Raw genomic sequence first — 23,180 nt, 5'->3', positions numbered from 1 at the left:
TCATGCATGGGAAGAAACCTCAGCTCCATACCACCCAGTATTCCTTCATCTGTTCAAACTCTGGATTTCAGTTTTAATGTTATAAAACACTTACAGAAGAGCACATTCCCAATTTGGTCTTTTCTGCGAGTTCTTGATCTGTCAAGGTGAGCAATGTTATTATATTTAATACTCAGTTGTTGTATAATGTGTTCTATAAATAATATTGAACGTGTGCATTTTACTTTCAGATGTCACATCAAGCACATTGAAAATGATACTTAATACAATGTGAAGAATTTGACTTCTTTGATTCTCACTGGAAACCCTCTTACATATTTTGGACCTGGATGCTTGAATTCTTTACATAATCTACAGAGACTAGATCTTGTGGATGTTGGTCTCGTGTCCTTACCGCTTCAAATGAATAACCTAACCAAGCTACAGGAACTTAGAGTTGGAACAAATAACCTCCAGTCCGTGTCTCTCCCTCCATTCATGAGCACCTTTAAAGACTTGAGTTTACTTGATCTACATGCCAATAATATATCCATCATCAAGACTGATCACACTGTTGTGTTGCAAAAGATTGGCAGAAACATGACTTTAATTCTTTCTAGGAATCCATTATTATACATTGAACCAGGAGCTTTCAAAGATGTTCATCTCAGACAGCTGGATATCCGATCTGCATTTCTTTCATTTGCTGCTCAGAAAGTTGGTCTAAAAGCTCTATATGGTCTTAATGTCGAAAGTCTGATGTTTGGAAAGTACAGGGATGATTTCAGTTCTCAGACACTGACTTTTTAGATGGCTTTTGCTCCATTAATTTTACGGAGGTATATTATTACATTATGGAAAGTCCTACTAAGTTCATTTCCAGCTTTGGCTGTATGATTAATGCCACAAAGATGGTAGTAATGGGAGGTCTAATTGATGAAACGGAGCATGTGCTTTTTCATGAACTCAAGGAGCTTTACTTGATTTCCAATCACTTGGGTTCTTTGCCAGGTAAACAACTGTCACATCTCCATACTTTAGAAAAACTAATAATTACACACAACAATGGACCAATTTGTGATGAAGCTTTCATTGACATGCCTAAGCTTAAATATATGGATTTGAGCTATAACCAGATTAAATTAAAACGATGCTGTGCAACACTTTTATCTGGCACCCCTCAGATCAGGTATTTGAATTTAAGTCTAAATGCAGAAACTGATCTTGATGTTGTATCATTTGATGGACTTGATTCCCTTGAGATTCTAGATTTCCACCATACTAAGATTTTACGCATCGGATATCTTTCAGTTTTGTCTAACTTAAAGTATTTGAGGTATCTGGATGTTTCTTATTCAAGTATCATCTTTACTAACATATATTGCTTTTATGGACTGAGCAGTCTTAATGTTCTCAAGATGGCTGGCAATAATTTTCAGGGTGATGTAGTAAGATATTTATTTAATAATCTCACAGTTCTAGAGCACCTTGACTTGTCTTACCGTCGTATGGTAGAGGTCCACTCGAGCTCTTTTACAAATCTTCAAAGGCTTAAACTTTTGAATCTCAGAGGAAACAATTTGATGGCTATAGATTTTCTTACCCATTCAAACCTGAGACAATTAACATCATTTTATGTAGATAAAAACAGCATTACTAGCATCCCACTTGATGTTCTCCAAAAGTTGCCAACAAACCTTTCAGAGTTTGATTTGTCCTTCAACCCCATCGACTGCTCCTGTTCCCAGACAGATTTTGTTTTCTGGATTATCCAAAATCAGAACATTTTGAAGCAAGCAGAAAATATTTTTTGTCAATCTTTTTCACTAAGCTCAGATTTGAGAGCAGCGGACTTTGACATTGACAGCTGTGTGCACAAGAAAAGACTCATAATTGTTTTATCAGTATGTTTTGTTATATTAGTAGTCGTGTTATCAGTCTTGGCTTATAGGTTCCAGTTTTATCTTCAGTATTGCTTTATTCTACTGAGAGGCTACAGATCACCTGCACAACAAGAATGTTCCTATGACGCATTTGTGATTTTCTCCAGCTATGATGAAGTCTGGGTCATGAATGAACTGATGGAGAATCTGGAGAACGGTGTTCCACCTATTCATCTTTACCTTCACATGCGGGACTTTCAAGCAGGAAAGTCCATCGCCTCCAACATTATCGATGAAGGAATAATGGGCAGCCGTAAAGTCATTGTGGTTGTGTCTCAACACTTCATTGATAGTGCCTGGTGTCGCGAGTTTGAATTGGCTCAGTCCCGGTTTATGATGGAACGCAATGCCAACATCATCATCATCATACTGGAAGATGTGGAAGAGAGGAAGACTAAGAAAGTGTTTGGTCTTCATAAGCATCTGAAAAAGAGCACATACCTGAAGTGGAGCAGGGACCCTTTGAGTAACATGAGATTCTGGATACGGCTCAGGAGAGCTATTATTGACACAAAGCAATGATATTATTTAGAAAATGGATTGTTTCTCTCAGGTAGTTTGACAATACAGCTTGCCAGTCATGATACATTTTATAACAGCATTAGTAACGGCTTTGACTCAATCATTGTATATATTTTGATTAAATAAACTGGTGCCTCATTTTTCAGCCATGCATTTAAATAAGAATTATTGCATTTTATGTTGTATTCAGCAATTTTTGGCAAAGATGCCATTGTTAGTTGCAAATACTGCAAACAATGGGTTTCAGGAATGAATAACTTCCCTTTTGAAACCAACATGAAAAAGTACAACAGAGAGTAAACATATTTGTCAAACGCTATGTGCTTTACAGCAAAACAGTTTCAAGCTCCACACAGTGATGTGTGAATTTATTAACGGAAAAGTACCTAGTTTTCAAATATATGATAGCTGAATTTCCTCCATCCTGATTAATGAATATAGTTTGGTCTTTGTCACTTTATTTTTTGTTGTGAGTTTTCCATAGATATCTTTTCTTAGAATCTTACAATAATTGCATCATAGGAAAATTCCTTTGCTAAATTTTCAGTAGTTTGCATTTGTTTAATTGGGGTGGTCAAAAACCTGCATATTCTGATTGGTCATTAGCAGTCAAATATTTCGGAATAATCGCTGTTCATCCAAGTAAACCCATGGTCATACTTTTCTTCAAGCTTTTGAAATTACTTCGGAGCTTGAAAAACTGCAAACTACACAGCTTCAAGTTTGTGTGTTCTTTGAATTCAGAGGTCAATCTTACATTTCCATCCTCAGCTGGTCAAATGTCTCCACACTACATAAATTGGCAGGTCAGAGTTCACCAAACAGGAAGCTGTCCTAAATGTCCTATACCGGTGCTGCTTTCAAGTGTCTCATATCACTGCTCAGTTTCTTTCACATTCTCTTGTCACAACAGTAGGTAATTGGTGTCATCTTGTTTCTCACAGTGATAAAATTGGCCTCAGAAGATTTCAGCAAGATGGTGTTTGACTCTGGTCAAGCATATTCATAATAGACTGGTCTGGGGGTGGCCTTAGACAGCAACATGCATGGGTGTTGAAGTTTTCCTTCATATTTGTCAAAAGTGAAAACAACATCCTTTTTTTCTGTTTTCTCTAGTCAGGTACCACAGATTCCAAAATATGTTTTACATTTTTACTGCATAGGCAGCCAAGTTTTATCGAAAGCCCATTTTACTAGTGTTAAAGTTACCCTTTAAGTCATTTATTGACATTTTTTGCAGTACAAACATGACTCATTTCTATGAAATTTTGGCTCATGATGAACTCAGTGCTATTTGTTTGGCAAAAAATAGTGTTTTGCTATTAACTCAATTTTTTGCAAAATGTGACAAACCATTAGTTTGATTAGATGAGATGATTTTGTATTACTCGATTACTGTCGGTTGTTTAGCATTTCTATTGTAAAACAGTTGTAGATACTAAATGTTTATCAACCTTATATCTTACCACTCTTTTTCAATGCAGAGCAAGTTAGGTGTTTTTCAAATTTCCCATAATTCTTTTTTGCAGAATTCTGTCAGTAAAATGCTTTAAATTGGAAGTCAGGCTCCTCAGTCACTTTCCATTCAAATTATTGTAATCTGTTTCTCTGACCTAAAGAAAATTCATTAGTCATTTTGTAATGAATCTTTAACTACTGTTCTATCATTAAGCAAGTGTTGGAATAGGTGATGGTTATACAGGTAAGGATAGTAACCATGCTGCAGTATCAGATCCAACCAATCAGAAAGTCTTTGCATGTGAAAATTCATAGTATTTATTTATGAATATAAGTAATTTTTCACGGAGGATGTTGTTTTAAAACAGTCATCAAATTGTAATAATAAATGTGAGGATGATGAGGACACCTGCTGGTCAAAAACGTCTAAATGCAGTGGCAAGACTCTAAACACAAGCACCTGGAACTAATGACTAATGAATAAATGACTAAAAACAAGAAGCTGTAACTAATGACTAATGAATGAACTGGGAAGTTCTGGTTCCAGCCTGCGATGCTGAGTGGGTTGCGACTGTATTTCTGTTTTGCTTGGTTTTGAATCTTACTATTATTCTTTGTCATTTAAACTGCTAAATATAACTTAGGGGCCATTTACCTGACACTTTTTATGTGTTTTGGCCATTAATTTACATGACAACGGAATTTAGGGTGCCTGAAAAAGCAAGTTTTTGAAAACGGGTTGATAATGATACCACAGAAATTCAAAACTCAAATTTGCATATTACATGTGTATAAGTTCAGTCTATAGGCATATAGTGTTTCTTTACAACGTGACATTGCCAACTAGTGGCCTGGCATGTATAACACAAGAGTTTTTAATCATTTTTATGGATCTTTCTCAGTTGAAATTTCATGGTCATCCCAAAGGGGGCCCCTAGAATCATCACCAACTTTGGCCCCACTAGCGATGGCATTAGCTATGACTGCTGCTTACCTTGTTGACCAATAGTGAACGAAATGTTGCTCCAAGCATTATTTTTTATATTGATATTGTTGTAGTCCAGGTATTTCATCTGGTACAGACATGGATACTCGGAGACCAGCAATATTCTTGCTAAAACAAAGTCATTGTTGTGGTGGTTAGTTGTCCTGTTCCTGCTCCACTGTGAATTATTAAGTACATGGCACTCCTACTGCAGCAATTTTAAAAATATGCTGGGCTTTGGAAAGAAAAAAATAAAAAAACTCACCATGCAGGACTGTTTAACGCATTTAGCAGCTGTTAATCTTTAAATTGCTTGTGTTAAGATGCAGGTATTTGCACAGAGACACTGCGTGAAAGTGCTGCAACTGTTTAGTGTACCTGTCTCAATTTAATGTGTTTCCAGCCTGCAAAATAATGAAGGTTTAGCAAAGGAATTGTCCTGTGATGCAATGATTGTAAGAAAATATCTAATAACTGAATACCTAACTTATAAAATATAATATAAAAATAGTACTCTGTATTCAACAACTACTTCAACTAAATTCATGCTCTATAACATCAGTAAAACCAGACCTTACCTATCTGATTATGCTGCACAGCTCTAGTCCTGCCACCTTTTATCTCAAAACCTTTCTTCTGCAATGCTTTACCTGCTGGCTTTTCAGGTTCAGATGATCCAGAGTGATTTAAAGTGTTGCCTATACAAATAAATGTACACATAAAGTCATCCTTATTAATTTTACATGGATTGTAGAGCCTATTCAGTATATTGCAATTCATATATTCACAAAGGTACTTCTTCATTCAAGATTGACCAAAATTAAGCCCAAGCCTACTTCTATATGACATCCTTTCAGCCATAGTTCCTCATTGTTGAAAACCATGGCATTCGCTCCTCATATTCAAAGATCGCTACTAAGGCTGACTCACATTTTTATGACGGTTAAGATCACTCAAAATGACTTTCTTCACTATTAGTGCTTTCATGATATGTTTTTCCATAGTTGCTGGAGAATCATGCGCTGAAGTAAGTTTTCTGGATCTAAATCTAAAATTCTAAAGTTTTTCATTACTGTTTTTATTACTGTTGACAAATATATATATATATATATATATATGTATATATATATATATATATATATATATATATATATATATATATATATATATATATATATATATATATATTGCTTTAGATTAAAGAGAATCTGCATTACTCGTGTATGGGAAGAAACCTCAACTCCATACCACAAAGTATTCCTTCATCTGTTCAAACTCTGGATTTCAGTTTTAATGTTATAAAACATTTACAGAAGACTGTATTCCCAGTTTTGTCTTTTTTGAGAGTTCTTGATCTGTCAAGGTGAGCAATGTTATTACTATCTAATACTCAGTTGTTGTATAATGTTTTCTATAAATAATATTGAATGTGTGTGTTTACTTTCAGATGCCACATCAAGCACATTGAAAATGATGCTTTCTACAATGTGAAGAATTTGACTTCTTTGATTCTCACTGGAAACCCTGTTACATATTTTGGACCTGGATGCTTGAATTCTTTACATAATCTACAGAGACTAGTTCTTGTGGATGTTGGTGTCGTGTCCTTACCGCTTCAAATGAATAACCTAACCAAGCTACAGGAACTTAGAGTTGGAACAAATAACCTCCAGTCCGTGTCTCTCCCTCCATTCATGAGCACCTTTAAAGACTTCAGTTTACTTGATCTACATGCCAATAATATATCCATCATCAAGACTGATCACACTGTTGTGTTGAGAAAGATTGGCAGAAACATGACTTTGATTCTTTCTAGGAATCCATTATTATACATTGAACCAGGAGCTTTCAAAGATGTTCATCTCAGACAGCTGGATATCCGATCTGCATTTCTTTCATTTGCTGCTCAGAAAGTTGGTCTAAAAGCTCTATATGGACTTAATGTAAAAAAAAATTTATTAGGAAAATTCAGGGGAGATTTCAAATTTGAATACTCAGATGCTAATATTTTAGATGGCCTTTGCTCTATTTTTTTCCAGGAAGTATATTATTATATTAGTGATAGGCCTGATGAACTAATTTCTATCTTTCCCTGTATGATTAATGCTACAATTGTGGTTGTGAAGAATGGTGTAATTGGTGATATGGAGTATGTATTTTTTCATGAACTCAAGGAGCTTTACTTGATTTCCAATCACATAGCTATTTTGCCAGGTAAACAACTGTCACATCTCCATACTTTAGAAAAACTAGTAATTAAGTACAACAGCGAACTTTTTAGTGCTGCAACCTTCATAGACATGCCTAAGCTTCAGTATGTGGATCTGAGCTCTAACCGGATTACTTTAAAACGATGCTGCTCGACACTTTTATCTTGCACCCCTCAAATTAGGTATTTGAATTTAAGTCTAAATGCAGAAATTGATCTAGATGTAGGAGCATTTGATGGACTTGATTCCCTTGAGATTCTAGATTTCCACCATACAAAGGTTGTAGATATGGGATACCTTTCAGTTTTGTCTAACTTAAAGTATTTGAGGTATCTGGATGTTTCTTATTCAAGTATCACTTACACTAACATATATTGCTTTTATGGACTGAGCAGTCTTAATGTTCTCAAGATGGCTGGCAATAATTTTCAGGGTGATGTAGTAAGATATTTATTTAATAATCTCACAGTTCTAGAGCACCTTGACTTGTCTTACTGTCGTATGGTAGAGGTCCACTCGAGCTCTTTTAAAAATCTTCAAAGGCTTAGACTTTTGAATCTCAGAGGAAACAATTTGATGGCTATAGATTTTCTTACCCACTCAAACCTGAAAGAATTAACATCATTTTATGTAGATAAAAACAGCATTACTAGCATCCCACTTGATGTTCTCCAAAAGTTGCCAACAAACCTTTCAGAGTTTGATTTGTCCTTCAACCCCATTGATTGCTCCTGTTCCCAGACAGATTTTATTTTCTGGATTATCCAAAATCAGAACATTTTGAAGCAAGCAGAAAATATTTTTTGTCAATCTTTTTCACTAAGCTCAGATTTGAGAGCAGCGGACTTTGACATTGACAGCTGTGTGCACAAGAAAAGACTCATAATTGTTTTATCAGTATGTTTTGTTATATTAGTAGTCGTGTTATCAGTCTTGGCTTATAGGTTCCAGTTTTATATTCAGTATTGCTTTATTCTACTGAGAGGCTACAGATCACCTGCACAACAAGAATGTTCCTATGACGCATTTGTGATTTTCTCCAGCTATGATGAAGTCTGGGTCATGAATGAACTGATGGAGAATCTGGAGAACGGTGTTCCACCTATTCATCTTTGCCTTCACATGCGGGACTTTCAAGCAGGGAAGTCCATCGCCTCCAACATTATCGATGAAGGAATAATGGGCAGCCGTAAAGTCATTGTGGTTGTGTCTCAACACTTCATTGATAGCGCCTGGTGTCGCTTTGAGTTTGAATTGGCTCAGTCCCGGTTTATGATGGAACGCAATGCCAACATCATCATCATCATACTGGAAGATGTGGAAGAGAGGAAGACTAAGAAAGTGTTTGGTCTTCATAAGCATCTGAAAAAGAACACATACCTGAAGTGGAGCAGGGACCCTTTGAGTAACATGAGATTCTGGATACGGCTCAGGAGAGCTATTATTGCCACAAAGCAATAATATTGTTTAGAAAATTGACAATTCCTATGTACTTCTTCGGATAGTTTGTCAGCTTTCCACTCATGATAAATTTTATAGCAGCTTTAGTAACAGTTTTGAATCATTGTGTGTATTTTTATTAAATAAACTGGTGCCTCATTTTTCAGCCATGCATATAAAGAAGCATTTTATGATGTACTCAACAATTTTTGCCAAAGATGTTATTATTCATTGTAAATACTGCAAACAATGGGTTTCAGTAATGAATAACTTCCCTTTTGGAACAAACATGAAAAAGTACAACAATAGAGTGTTAACATATTTATGTCAAATGCTATGTGCTTTACAGTAAAACAGATTCAAGCTCCACACATGATATGTGTTTACAGAAAGTTTCCTATTTTACTGTGATGATGTGCTGAATTTCCTCCATCCTGACTAATGTAGTTCGTTCTTTCTCACTTTTTTCTTTGTTAAGAATTTTGCAGGATCTTTTATCACAATCTTTGCATCAAAGAAAAATTCCTCCCTAAATCTTAATTATTTCACGAGTGCACTAAAATGTTGTGCCACTCTCAGGAACAGTTTCTGTGCAAAAACCTATGCATATAACCACAAGCAATGTGAAGTTTAACCAGGAGCTAAATGTCCGACACAGTCCTGCATTGAGTTTTTAAACTGTCCCTATTATGGATTTTTGAAAATTACCTTTCACGTAGTGTGTAATGTAGTTGTATGTGAATGTTAACAGACTGCAAAGTTATAAAGCTGAAAGTGCATCATAAATAAAGTTATTGTCTCTCAAAAGAAAGAGTCGTTTTAGTTCGTATCCCATTTCGCGAAGTTCACACGTCACAAGTTAACACATTTGCATAATGGCCGCCTACTTTCTGGTCTGACATGCTGCGAAAACTTGAACCCCCAAACACTGTAGCTCGTTCGTGTGGATAACATGTCGACAAGACGCTATGCTCTGCGCTGTGAAAGGAAATTCAGTTTATTTTCACTTCCAAATTGTGAGGCTATGAAAAATCTGTGGGACAGTACCTGCTTTATTTGGACCAACTTGCTCCTCAGAATCACAAACTGTAAGTGTGATTAATTATTGATGTATTTTATACAGAATGTTTAAAATACATAGTTTTGTGTTTTAGCTATATTGTGTATATATCTGGCTAACTCTCTTAGTGAAATACTTATGCTAATCTGCTGTGGCTCACTATTACCTAAAACTGTATGCATTAATGCAGAATGTCTGTCGTTTTTACTGCTTTGAGTAATGATAAAGGATGGAGCAAGAATTGTTGGTAACACTTTACAATAACAGTACATGAATAACCATGAACTAATACCTAAATTAATAGTTACTTCAACATTAACTCATGATTAGTTAAAGGTACAATATGTAAAATTTTTGCAGTAAAATATCCAAAAACCACTAGGCTAGTGTTATATATTTTGTCCAGCTGATTACTAACAATATCTCTAATGTTTTCAACTACTTGTAAATCATGAGGAAATTCCCATTCTAAACAGTGACACGGGGCAGTGCAGTCGCCTGTCAATGTCGTCAGTTACCTTTGTTACCGCCTTTACTGACGTAGAAACAACATGACAACAGTGCCATGGACAAATGCGGAAGTAGTGTCTAGCGTCCAGCAAACCACTAGCTTGCTTCAAGCAGTTCCTTATTCTTGCACGTTTTATGGTGGATTGTGTTACTTATTTATGGAACATAATAATTACTGTTTACCATCTGCCGCTGGTTCTGTCGAAAAGGACAGCTCCCGTAAACTCATGACCGGAAAAGCGGAAGCGGCGCCGGCGGCTGTGTCATAATAAAAGTCCCGCTGCTCGTGAGGCGTGTGTTGATCAATCGCTCCAGCTCCTCGTTCAGCTCCCGCAACACTCGGTCCTGCTCTGCTTCATACTACAGTAAATTTAATAATTGCATCCACGAACATGAGTTCTTCCAGACTCCAATCCCTATTCTTTTGCACTGTCCGTTGAGATGGAGACCACATGTCCCAAGTTTCCGCTCTAAAACTTGGCGTCATCAAACTACGCCTTTGTTTTGAATAGGCTTCTAGCGACCTCTAGCGGAAAAAAATATCACAAATTGTACCTTTAAGATATGAACTAATGAAGAGTGATCCTTAACTACGACAGGAGTCATAGGGATTCATGCATGAAAACAGCAGCCTTAACTATGCGTTAAAACATGTTTGATAATTAATGCATTAATTAACATTTAGGGGTAAACTAAATAAATCAGCTTCCATAAGAGTAAACAAGAAGTACTCTGAATTTGAATTAAACGCGATTTAATACTGTCATAATTTACACTGTAATATCATAATCTGCCATCTGCAGCTTTGTGACAAATAATTGCAATGGCACATGATTATTTAGCCATTAATTACATAGATCTGTCTAATCAAATGTGGAAAATAGACTAACTACCACTAATAAATTTAATTTGATCTAAACTGTTTTCTGATTTTTACAGTTCATTTATATTTAGTCATATAGCTAAATAGTCATAGTTTATTCCCGGAACTAAAGTATGTAAGGTTTGTTTCTGGCGGGACACTCATTAGTGGCGCACGCTAGGTGTTCTCTTGGCGCGTTTGTTGTGTTGCTGGCATTTTAAACTAATAAATGTTGACAGCTTTGGTAAGCCGAATTAATAATTAAAGACATATTTACATGTATGTTTTATTGGGGTTTTCAGGAGGTTATGTGCAGTTATTAACTGTATTTGTATTTTTGTCGTTTAAATGTATATGCTTTGATTAACATTAGCTTGTGGATGCGCGCTATTTTAGATGTAAATTTTTTTTTTTATTATTTTTTTTTTAATATAGACTTTATTCAAATACAAACATTTAAGGCATATTTAACAATCATAAATCAGTGTTTCGTGTTGATACAGCATTTAAAGAGAAACAGAACAAACAGAGAAGAAAAAAAAAAAAAAAAGGAAAAAGGGGGGTCTTAATCTAATAACATATACGAGTCCAAAGCCGAAAGAAGTTTCAGGGCATTTCTGTCCATCATCCATTGAAGGGATTTTGCAAATAACTTCAAATAATTTTTCCATCCCGTGAAATGGGGTTTAACCTTTAAATACTTGCATCTGTGGATAAAGTGTTTTCCTAACACAATCAGGTTATTTATCAAAAATTCTATATTTTTATCATTTATAAACACTCCAGCTTTAATCGATGTCATATGCAAAGGATGTAACAATATATCTTTAGATTGTATCCAATTTTGAAATGAAAGCCAAAATTCATTTACCAATTCACACTGAAAGAAAATATGCTCTACCGTTTCAATGTCTTTCTCACAAAATCCACATGAATTGTTTTCCCAATTAAATCTCTCATGTAAAAAGGAGTTGGATGGATAGATGTCATTTAAGATTTTGAATGTTACTTCTTTAGCCTTGGGAAGAATTGGGTATAAATATCGTTTCCTTATTTTTTTTCGCTTTTTCCACACTAAAGTCTTGCAGAACATATTTTCTTTTCAGTTGATTAGGATAATACTGTTTAGATAAGATATTTCTAATAAACTTATTTGTAAACTGTTTGCTATTTAAATTAATACCTTCAATGCAAAGTGATCTCATTTCTGATTTAGAGTTAGAATATATTACAAACTGCTGAATCATTGTTTTCAGGGGTGCTGGGATGGCCTTTATCGCTCTATTGTATTCTCTAATTGTGCACTTGAAATTAAATTTAACACAAAAGTCACTGTAATATAGCAAATTACCAAAATTATCCATCAAATGACTTACTGCCCATATACCTTTTTCCATCCAAGTACCGAAAAACAATGATTTCCTATTACTCAGACTATATATGTTGTTCCACAAAGGTGTATTGTGTGGTGTAAAGTTGTGTTTAAACATTAGTTTCCAGTACAGAAGAACTTGTTGGTGGAATTCAGATAATTTTACTGGTAATTTGTATACATCATAGTCACAACGCAAAAGTAAATCAATTCCACCCATCTTTTGAAAAATAGCATTTGGGATAGTAAACCAAAAAGCATCTTTGTGACAAACAAAGGACTTCAACCATTTCAATTTTAGTACACCATTCATCACAGAAAAATCTATGACATTCATGCCACCCTCTTCAATACTCTTAATCATGTCAGCTTTTCTAATGTAATGGCATTTATCCTTCCAAATAAATTGGAAATTTATCTTGTTTAATAAATTGATCATATTATCTGATATTTCTAAAGAGAAGGCAGGGTAAATAGCTCTGGATATACTCTCCATCTTGGATAATAAAACCCTACCGAAAATTGTTATATCCCTTTGTAGCCAGGAATTCAATATCGCTTTACATTTATCAATATTTCTAAGAATGTTTTCTTTTTCCCTTATTTCATTATGTCTGGTGACCGTGATGCCCAAATATCTGACTTCTGTTTTAACCTGTATATTCTCAATTACACGAGCTGGATGATTGTGTAAAGCAAGAATTTCACATTTTTTAATGTTCAATGTAACACCTGATGCTTTTGAGAACTGACTGATTGAATCCAACGCTGTGGAGATCTGCCTTTCATCTTTTAGAAATAGAGTCGTATCGTCTGCAAACTGACTTATGATAATGTGTTTTCCCATGATGTTTAAGCCATCAGATTTATTCATTTTAATCATGATAGACAGTAGTTCAGCAACCAATATAAATAATAAAGGCGAGCTGTTGCAGCCCTGTCTAATGCCCCTCTTAACTCTGAACCGTGAACATGTGCCATGTTCCAGAGATACACAACTGTTTATATCATTGTAAAGCAGACTAATTAAATTTGTAAATTTCCGTCCAAAACCAAAAAGATTTAAAGTTTCTAAAATAAAGGGATGTTCTACCGAATCGAAAGCTTTGTAGAAATCTAAAAAAACAATGAAACCCTGATCTGCAAACATTTGACTGTAATCGATTAAATCTAATACCAATCGTATGTTATTATGGATAGATCTTCCAGCAAGGAAGCCAGATTGTGTTTCATTTATTATCTGGGGCAAGCCTTTTTTCATTCTAGCTGCAATAATTCCCGATAATAATTTGTAATCAGTATTCAAAAGCGTAATGGGTCTTAAATTATCTAGTAATCTTTTGTCTTTGCCATGTTTGGGAATAAGTATTATTAAGCCTTGCTTCATGGTTGTCATTAATTCGTTCTTAGCTATGCATTCTTGAATTGCCTTAAATAACATTTGTCTAATATCTTTCCAAAAGAATCTATAAAATTCGGCTGTGAGCCCATCCGTACCTGGGGATTTATTCAATGATAATCTTAAACTCACATCATCCAGTTCTTCAATTTTTAATTCTGACTCACAAAGTTCTTTAAATGAATCATCAATCTTGGGTATGAAGTCTTTAATTTTATTTAGAAAATTTGAAGAATGTTGTTGGGAATATGCAGAAGTGTAGAGATTATTATAAAATGCAAAGACCGTCTTCTCAATGGTTTTATTATCCTTACACTCTGATCCATTTATCAATAGGCTTGATATTGCCTTATTTTCCTGTCTTCTCTTCTCTAAATTGCTGAAGTACGAGGTGTTCTTTTCTCCTTGCTCTATCCACTTCGCTCGCGATCTCACAAACGCACTTTGAGCTCTTTTGCAATACATATCATCTAATTTGGACTGCAGTATTAATAATTTGTCTTTATCTTCATTGTTTAATTCTGCCTTATCACAGTATTTACTAATTTCTTGGAACAAGTTACATTCTTCTCTTCTTTTTTTCAAGGCAATCTCCTTACTAAATTTTATGGAACTTTCTCTAATTCTATATTTCACAAATTCCCATTTACAGCAAAAAACATTTATAGTCTCATTATTTTCAATTTCAGTTATTATTTCTTTTATCTTTGTACAATATTCTTCATTTTTTAACAGACTAGCATTAAATTTCCAGTAGCCTTTATTTTTCCTTATTCTATCAACTGGATTTAACTTCATTTCTACAATACAATGATCTGTTAATGGGGCTTTAGAAATCGAGATATCTGAGGCAAGTTCTCCAAGCGAGTAATCCACCAGCCAGTAGTCAATCCTAGATTTACAGGTATTATTTGGTTTAAACCAGGAATATTGTTTTACACCTGGATTTATGCTTCTCCAAATATCTATCAGGTGATTTTTATTCATAAATTCCTCTATTGTATGGTTTAAGTGGTAGGTGTCAAATTTAGTGGGCCATCTATCTTCCCATTCGTCAGGTGTCATATTCCAGTCACCTCCCATTAAAATAAAGTCTGTAGGATAAACTATTTTGAGTTCTGATAAAGTATTTGTAATTTCTTCAAGCATTTGTTTATTTTGGGCAACAGTTCTATGACCATACACATTAATTAGTATGAAAAAACAACCATCAATTTTTAGAACCACCATCAGCCAATGACCTTGGTTATCTGTCCTGTATGTGACTATATCACCTGGAAACCTATTAAAACAAACTGCAACACCAGCAGACTTATTGGTCCCATGACTAAACAGTATTCGATCACCCCATTGGTTAGACCAAAACTTAACATCCACTTCGGAAGAATGAGTTTCTTGTAATAACAGACATTGTGATTTTCGCCCTTTACAAAATAAAAATAATGCTTTTCTTTTGACTAAATCTTTTAGACCCCTCACGTTTATTTTAGATGTAAATGTGCCTTATGTGTGTCTTTACAGGTATGTTTATGGCTTGCTTTCAAGTCCATATATGTTTAATTATATAAATAAAAATAAAATACAAATACTTTTTATTTTAGTTTTTTTTTTTGTACCGGGGTGTAAAGGAATAAGGATGGCACTCTATAGTGTTTATTCATATATTAGTATTACTTTACTTGAGGGGGCACAATCATAATTAACTCATTATTAGCTAAGCATATACTAACATCAACTAATGGTTTGTTAATGTATACTTATGTCATGACTTTACTTGAGGGGGCACAATCATAATTAATTCACTGTTAACTACTTACCAAATTCAGCTCATGATTATCATTAACTTACTATCAAATACACTTGTACTAACACAACTATATAAGTATTCAGCCCAGTTAAGTGATGCTGTGTGACTTTTCAAAAAGTCAGAGAATGGAGGTACAGTATATGATCACGGCCTGCGTCTGGATGGAGAGTGAACTTCTGAATCTGATCCCAGCAAACGCTCCCTGACCTTAGTTCATGTTTCCTGTTTGGTTATTTTTTTGGGAACCGATTCCTCAGGAACTGATGTAAGTCACAGTAGTTTAGTTTGATAGGAAAGAATATCACAAAACAGATTAAGACCTTTTAAGATAAATAGTGTATTTAGTATGATAGGGAGGGTCAGTGAAAATAATTACAAACTAATCCTGTGCCTTTCAGTAATGTTTATAATGAAGCTGCTGATGTCAGTAGTTTAAATTCTGACAAGAATAAATTGTTTAAATTTATTTCAAAGTCCAAATATGTATTATTCCTTCTTATAGAGACTGTTTGATTTAGTTTACCCTAAATGTTAATTAATGCATTAATTATCAAACATGTATTAACGCATAGTTAAGGCTTCTGTTTTCATGCATGAATCCCTATGACTCCTGTCGTAGTTAAGGATCACTCTTCATTAGTTCATATCTCAACTAATCATGAGTTCATGTTGAAGTAACTATTAACTCAGGTATTAGTTCATGGTTATTCATGTACTGTTATTGTAAAGTGTTACCGAATTGTTTTACAAACTTTAATGTTGAATCAGTCATTCATGTTGGTGCTTGGCTAAAGTTAACTCTATTATTGATAGAGTTAATGATCAAGTTACCACATGTGCACAGCAATACATTAGAAATATACACGTCGGTTTGTTGATGTACACTTGTTAATAGGCTACTGATGGTGAGGAATTAGCTACATCTCATATGTACCTCAAACTGAGTAGTGTAACACTGAGAAACTCATGCTTAGGCCATTCTTGCGATGGAGGCTCGGGTTGAATAACTATTTCTTCCAATTTTTCATCATTGGACTCGCACTCAGATTGATATGGTAAAATCGACGCCACCGTTACTGTCTTTACAGTCTGTACAATCACTGAGCTTTACGAAGCATACGGAGCTGAATCAGTTATGGTAATGGTTGTTTCCAACTTGTGCTATAAGCGGTAGACCAATCACAACAGACTGGGCCATATGGCCAATCAGAGCAGAGCCGGCTCTCGGAAAGGAGGGATTTAAGGCAGGAATACACCAAGCTGACAGTCGGCCATCGGGCAGTTTTTGTTTGTCTGACTAAGTTTCCTCAGTGTGTTCCGCATCGTCGGCTGAAGTTGGTCCTCGTCTGCTTTTTTTCAGTCGATTCAACATGTTGAATCGGCTTCGGAGCTTGTCAGTCCGTCAGGCCATCTGAAATAGTGGCTAACAAAGAAATCTCTATCGTTAATATTGATCACGGCTTGTTTTGAAAAACGAAGAGAGTTTGACGTTCGTCGTAGGAAAAGTCACACTGGAGGATTGAGCGCCAAATCTTCTGACACTGCCAGAATTTCATTGGAGGTAAAATTTGATCACAACGGTCATTAACCGGCTGTCTGTGAACATGTCAAACTAGCGCTCAAAGACTACAGATTTTAGGCTAGGATTATTGGAAACTTTTAGGATTTGCAAGATTGTCTCAGATAACCAAATCTTGGCCAAAATCGCACAGTGTGAACCAGGCTTCAGGGCAACTTTGGACCCAGACTCTGCCGATGTGAGCCAACCCCACAGTCTGCTTTCTTCACCACTAGTTTGTCGGCGTCGGCTTGGTGTGTTTCTGCCTTTAGAGAGGCTGATTCATCCATACAGTTTTTTTGAGAATCATTGAACAATGTGGAGATATGCAATGAATATTATGAGAAAATTAAAGTGTTTTTGACCTTGGATGCATGCATACCTGTTGTAGGAGACATCCAAAACAGAATTAGGAACCTTTTAATTACCATATTATAGGCACTTTAAATTTATAATGCAGATAAGAGATCTGCAATTTTGCGAGTGTGCAATCCAGATGTACTACATCAGTCATGTTGTCACTGTTATGTGACCAACAGCATCAGTTGCATCACTTCACTGCCATTAACAAACCCTCTCCAGTGGCCTCATTGGATAGTAAAGTGTCCAGTGTATGCACAATTCAGAATCTCAGAGGAAGTATTAGGTCATCTGGGGACTTTTCCCCTATTGTTTTATTAATACTACACTCTAAAAACTGCTGGGTTAAATATGGACAAAACCAGGGATTGGGTTGTTTTCACCCAGCCATTTTTTCCAAACAATTTTGGATTTATTTTTTTAGCCAGCAATATATTAATATTGTAAAAGGCATGTTTTTACTCACCCCAAATAGGGGCAAATTTGTGGGGTATTTTAAGCTGAAACTTGACCAGACCAGAGACTTATACTACATCTTGTGAAAGAGGGCATAATAGGTGCCTTTAACCCAACCTGCTGGGTTTGTCCATATTTTACCCAGCTTGGGTTTTTTTAACCCAGCATTTTTTAGAGTGTATGAATTTGGACATACTACTTGGCTCACATACTGTTTTTCACCAACTATAGACTAAGTAGGCATATTCGACTATGCCTTAGGCTTGTGAAACAGAAATCGATCTCCTACTGGTGCTACTTTCAAGTGTCTGTCGGAGATGGTCCTCACTGCAGAACATGATATTAAGGGGGCGAGGTGGGATCCAGATCCTTCCAATTTACATATTCTTAAACTTACCCATCTCCACCCCCTGGATCTGGATCTAACTCCTCCCACTTTACATATGCCTAAACCTACCCGTCTCCACGCCCTGGATCTGGATCTAACTCCTCCCACTTTACATATGCCTAAACCTACCCGTCTCCACGCCCTGGATCTGGATCCTGTATCTCGTGTTTTACAGTGAGGAGCTACTGGTCTATCACTGCCTGGTCCCTTTCACTTTCTCTCATATTACAAACACAACTAGAATAGGTAAATGTCGCCATCTTGCTTCTCACAATGGTAAAGTTGGCCTCAGAGATCTTGTAAAAGCTTAATTACAGCTGACAGCTATCATTAAATCCTTTGATCCCTTTATAAGTTAATATTGTGATGTTATTTCAATGTTCAACTTGTTGTAATGGACTATTTTTCTTAGTGGGAGCTTTAAGCTAATCTACAAAAATCAACCACAATCAGTAGGCCTTTGAGTCTGGGGATACGGAACTACAGTGCGACTGTAAGATAAATTAGTTTGCTGAATGTTGATCACAACGTGATTGTCACATATTTATCTTATCTTATTTATCATTTAAGTCAGTTCAGTGAGAACATGGAAGTGAGCCACTTTGCTTCCCTCTTTGGGCATCCGCATCATAATAAAATATGAATCACTGACACTCATTCTGACATGTATCAGTGGCTATATAAAGCATCATTTATCACTATCAGCAGTGGGCCAACTTAGAAAATAGCAAAACACTTAAAGGATTAGTTCACTTTCAAATAAAATTTTCCTGATTCACAAGTTCGTTTCCTCATAAAATCTTTAAGCTAATAAGGTTAAGCGTATTTGGCTTGCTGTCCGCTGTGAAGGGGCTCGAGGAAGCAGCTTCAACTCGAGCTTGGATAAACCCCCCAGGGACTACTAGTGCCTGGAAGAGGAGTACGATAGATGAAATGCCTAGATTATGTGGTAGAGTTGGGGAGGTGGAGGGATATCGAAACAACTGATGCCAGAGCAGGGTGAGTAGCTGCTTATATGCTCTGGATGTAATTGAAACATTAGGGTTCCCTCCTCTTGAGATTATGTTTGAATTTCACTAATTGAAAGATTAGATGGATTCACTCCTCCCGAAATTACGTTATGAACTTCACTAATAATTTACTCACTCCCATTTCATCCAAGATGTCCACGTCCTTCTTTATTCAGTCGAAAAGAAATTAATAAGGTTTTTGATGAAAACATTCAGATTATTCTCCTTATAATGGACTTCAATGGCCTCCAAACGGTTGAAGGTCAAAATTACAGTTTCAGTGCAGCTTTAAACGATACCAGACGAGAAATAAGGGTCTTATCTAGTGAAATGATTGGTCATTTTTAAAAAAATGTATATGCTTTATATAAACAAATGATCACCTTCCAAGTGATTCCGCCAAAACCGCACTTTCGTATTCTTCAAAAAGCTTATGCTGTATGTCCTACGCCTTCCCTATTCAAATTACAGAACGAACGCAGTGGAAGTTATTAACTGTAGTTAACTAGTTCTGTAGTTATTCAGGATAAGACAAAAACACGATTTGGAAAATGGATTCATAATGTACTCGCTCATTATATACACTACCGCTCAAAAGTTTGGGATCGGTAAGATTTTTAATGTTTTTAAAAGTTTTGTCTGCTCACCGAGGCTTAATTTATTTAATTAAAAATACAATAAAAAGAGTAATATTGTGAAAAATTATTACAATTTAAAATAACTGTTTTCTATTTGAATATATTTTACAAAATAATTTATTCTCATGTTGGCAAAGCTGAATTTTCAGCATCATTATTCCAGTCTTCAGTGTCACATGATCCTTCAGAAATCATTCTAATATGATGATTAGTTACTCAAGAAATATTTGTTATTATTATCAATTATCAAAACAGTTGTGTACTTTTTTTTCAGGATTCCTTGATGAATAGAAAGTTCAAAAGAACAGCATTTATCTGAAATACAAAGCTTTTGTAACATTTTACACTACCGTTCAAAAGTTTGGGGTCAGTAAGAATTTTTATTTTTAATTTTTTTGAAAAGAAATTAAAGAAATTAATACTTTTATTCAGCAAGGATGCATTAAATCAATCAAAAGTGACAGTAAAGTAAAGACATTTAAAATGTTACAAAAGATTAGATTTCAGATAAACACTGTTCTTTTGAACTTTCTATTCATCAAAGAATCCTGAAAAAAAATATTGTACACAAATATTTTGTACAATTGTAAACAATAAATGTTTCTTAAGCAGCAAATTGACATATTAGAATGATTTCTGAAGGATCGTGTGACACTGAAGACTGGATTAACGATGCTGAAAATTCAGCTTTGCCAACACAAGAATAAATTACATTTTAAAATATTTTCAAATAGAAAACAGTTATTTTAAATTGTAATAATATTTCACAATATTACTGTTTTTACTGTATTTTTAATTAAGTAAATGCACCCTTGGTGAGAAGAAGAAACTTCTTTTAAAAACATTAAAAATCTTATCGATCCCAAACTTTAGAGCGGTAGTGTACATTTTATAAATTTTGAACACAAAAAAAGTTACAGTCTGCAGTTTTAACATAGGGCATTTAAAAAAAAATGACATATCTGAAAGAATTTTAATCAAATAAAAATGCTTTTACTGTTTGCATTGGCCTTCTGTTTTAGTCCATGGAAACATATGGTATATCTCTCCACTAGATGGAGCCATTCCAAACTTGTTGAAAGTTATAATTTGTTACATTCATTTTAACAGTAATACAGAGCTAAGCAACTATTGTGTTGTACTCTTGTTTTGTGTTGTTTTATCTTGCATTTCCACATCTTAAAATGGATTACAGTGACCGATATGACTAAGTCTACATCATTGTGAGGCTAAAGAAATATTTATTAATATTGAAATGAAAGCTACTGTAACTTAGTTGGGTAGTGAGACAGGGGGAGGTTCGTCCAGTTCGGGAGAAGGTGCGCGCTGTTGATAATTTCCCTGCTCCTACTACTAATAAGGAGCTGATGAGATTTTTGGGGATGATTGGATATTATTGTAGTTTTTGCGCAAATTTCTCAATGGTAGTCGCCCCTCTTACTGATCTATTGAAGGCAAAACATAAATTTGAGTGGTCTTCAAACTGTCAGTGGGTGTTTGAAAACAAAAAACTTCTGCTGAGTTCTGCTCCTGTCTTAATTGTGCCTCGTGGGTTCTAGTGTTTCAGATCCTATAGTAGATGCAAGCGAGGTGGGTGCAGGAGCAGTATAATTACAAAAAGAAGACAGTGGAGCTGATCGGCCCGTTAGTTTCTTTTTATTAAGTTTAATTCACATCAACTAAATTACTTTACAAATGAGAAAGAAACACTGGCTTTGGTGTGGGCATTGCAGCACTTCGACATGTATGTGGGAGGTTGTTCAATGCCTTTAGTCGTATTTTCAGATCACAATCCGCTTGCGTTTTTACAATCTTTGCGAAGTCCTAACCAGCGACTTATCCAATGGGCTCTGTTCTTACAGCCGTACAGTTTAGACATTCGCCATATTCGAGGGTGGGATAATGTTATGGCAAATGCTTTGTCCCGTTCTCAGGTTGAGTAAATGTTGTTTGCCCTCGATCTTTTTGTTTAGTGTTTTCAACGTGTCTGAAGATACTGGGAAATAGTGTTGGGGTAAGTGACAATTTGTACACCGCATTCGAAATTATCATGCAAGTGACATATCAGTAAGATTTCAGTACAATAAACATTCAGATTTTAGTTAGTTTGTTTATTTATCCATGTCTTTTTAGATAACTGCTATCAATCTCAGACAAAATAATTTGCCAGGTCTATGGAAACCCTACTTAGAGGCTGTTCCACATTATTAAGCAAGTCACAGTTTTCATGCAATATGAGGAGGAAGAAAGATGTTTCTGAAGATGAAAAGCATGAAATGGTCCAATGTTGTGCAAAAGGCATGAAAACAACTAATATTGTGTGAAAACTGAATGCAGATTATTGAAGTACCATAAGATGTGTGAGTGATTTAGTGATTCTGCCATTTAGAGCACAGCAGAACTGTATCATCAGATAAAGGCCAAAAAAAAAAAGGTCAAAAATTAATTGTATTAAAAGGGCAGCTATAAAAAAGCCAGTGTTGAGCAGAAAACAGGTATGTGAAGCTGCTGGTGTCTCTGGAGTCTCAAGAAGCTCTCAATGCAGGCTGGCAGTTGTGCGTAAAGATGCATTTTAGACACCACTAACCAAACCTCACAAAGAGAAACATTTACAATGGGTGTAGAAATACATTTTAAAACAGTTTTATTGCTATGGTGTTTTTTGCAGTATGGGATAGTGCATAGTGCATTGTATTGTATAATAATCAGTTTTTTTTTCTTTTTTTTTTCTGTTGGATCTTGTGAAGCACTTTGGTCAATTACGATTGTTTTTAAATGTGCTATATAAATAAATTGAACATTGAACATTGAACATTTCAGATGGCACAATCCTCCTTTTATACCATATCTGAAAATGGCCAGTTATGAACTCCACATATCTTGCAAAAGTAATTTTGACACCCTCAGAGACCCTAATACGAAATTATAAGACCCTGCCTTATAATTTCAACACATTTAAAGTATGCCTCCTCTGTATGGATAGAAAATTGTTATATTACAAAATACTATCTATAACCAAAGACATAAATTCAGATATGCTTCTCAGAGGTTACTCAACATGTTTTATTATGACAAGTTTCAAAAATAACGAATGAAATAATGATAGAAATAATGTCTCTTCTGTATTAGAAAAATAAATAAATAATAAATAACTAAAAAAATACCTCTGCTATATTAGCAATCCAAGTTTAACAATCTGTTATTCAGTTAAAGACGACTGCAC

The 23,180-nt window shown here is 35.1% G+C and overlaps 1 protein-coding gene and 1 pseudogene across 2 annotated transcripts; both read left to right on the top strand.

Moving 5' to 3' along the window:
* Window positions 1-2,582, top strand: LOC137020386 (toll-like receptor 4; annotated as a pseudogene).
* Window positions 2,583-5,845: 3,263 nt separating this feature from the next.
* Window positions 5,846-8,558, top strand: LOC137019969 (toll-like receptor 4). Of its 2 annotated transcripts, XM_067385125.1 has the most exons (3): window positions 5,846-5,914; window positions 6,084-6,250; window positions 6,335-8,558. In XM_067385125.1, exons 1-3 carry the CDS (start codon window positions 5,846-5,848, stop codon window positions 8,556-8,558), a joined length of 2,460 nt encoding a protein of 819 aa, XP_067241226.1. The 2 variants fall into 2 exon arrangements, with proteins under 2 accessions (XP_067241226.1, XP_067241227.1); XM_067385126.1 differs by lacking the exon at window positions 5,846-5,914 and having other exon boundaries at window positions 6,081-6,250.
* Window positions 8,559-23,180: the final 14,622 nt, after the last annotated feature.

Source organism: Chanodichthys erythropterus, chromosome 5 (assembly GCF_024489055.1).
Source record: "Chanodichthys erythropterus isolate Z2021 chromosome 5, ASM2448905v1, whole genome shotgun sequence".
Classification (NCBI taxonomy): Eukaryota; Metazoa; Chordata; class Actinopteri; order Cypriniformes; family Xenocyprididae; genus Chanodichthys; species Chanodichthys erythropterus.
Note: the sequence above shows the minus strand (reverse complement) of the source record. Positions and strands in the feature narration are given on the sequence as shown.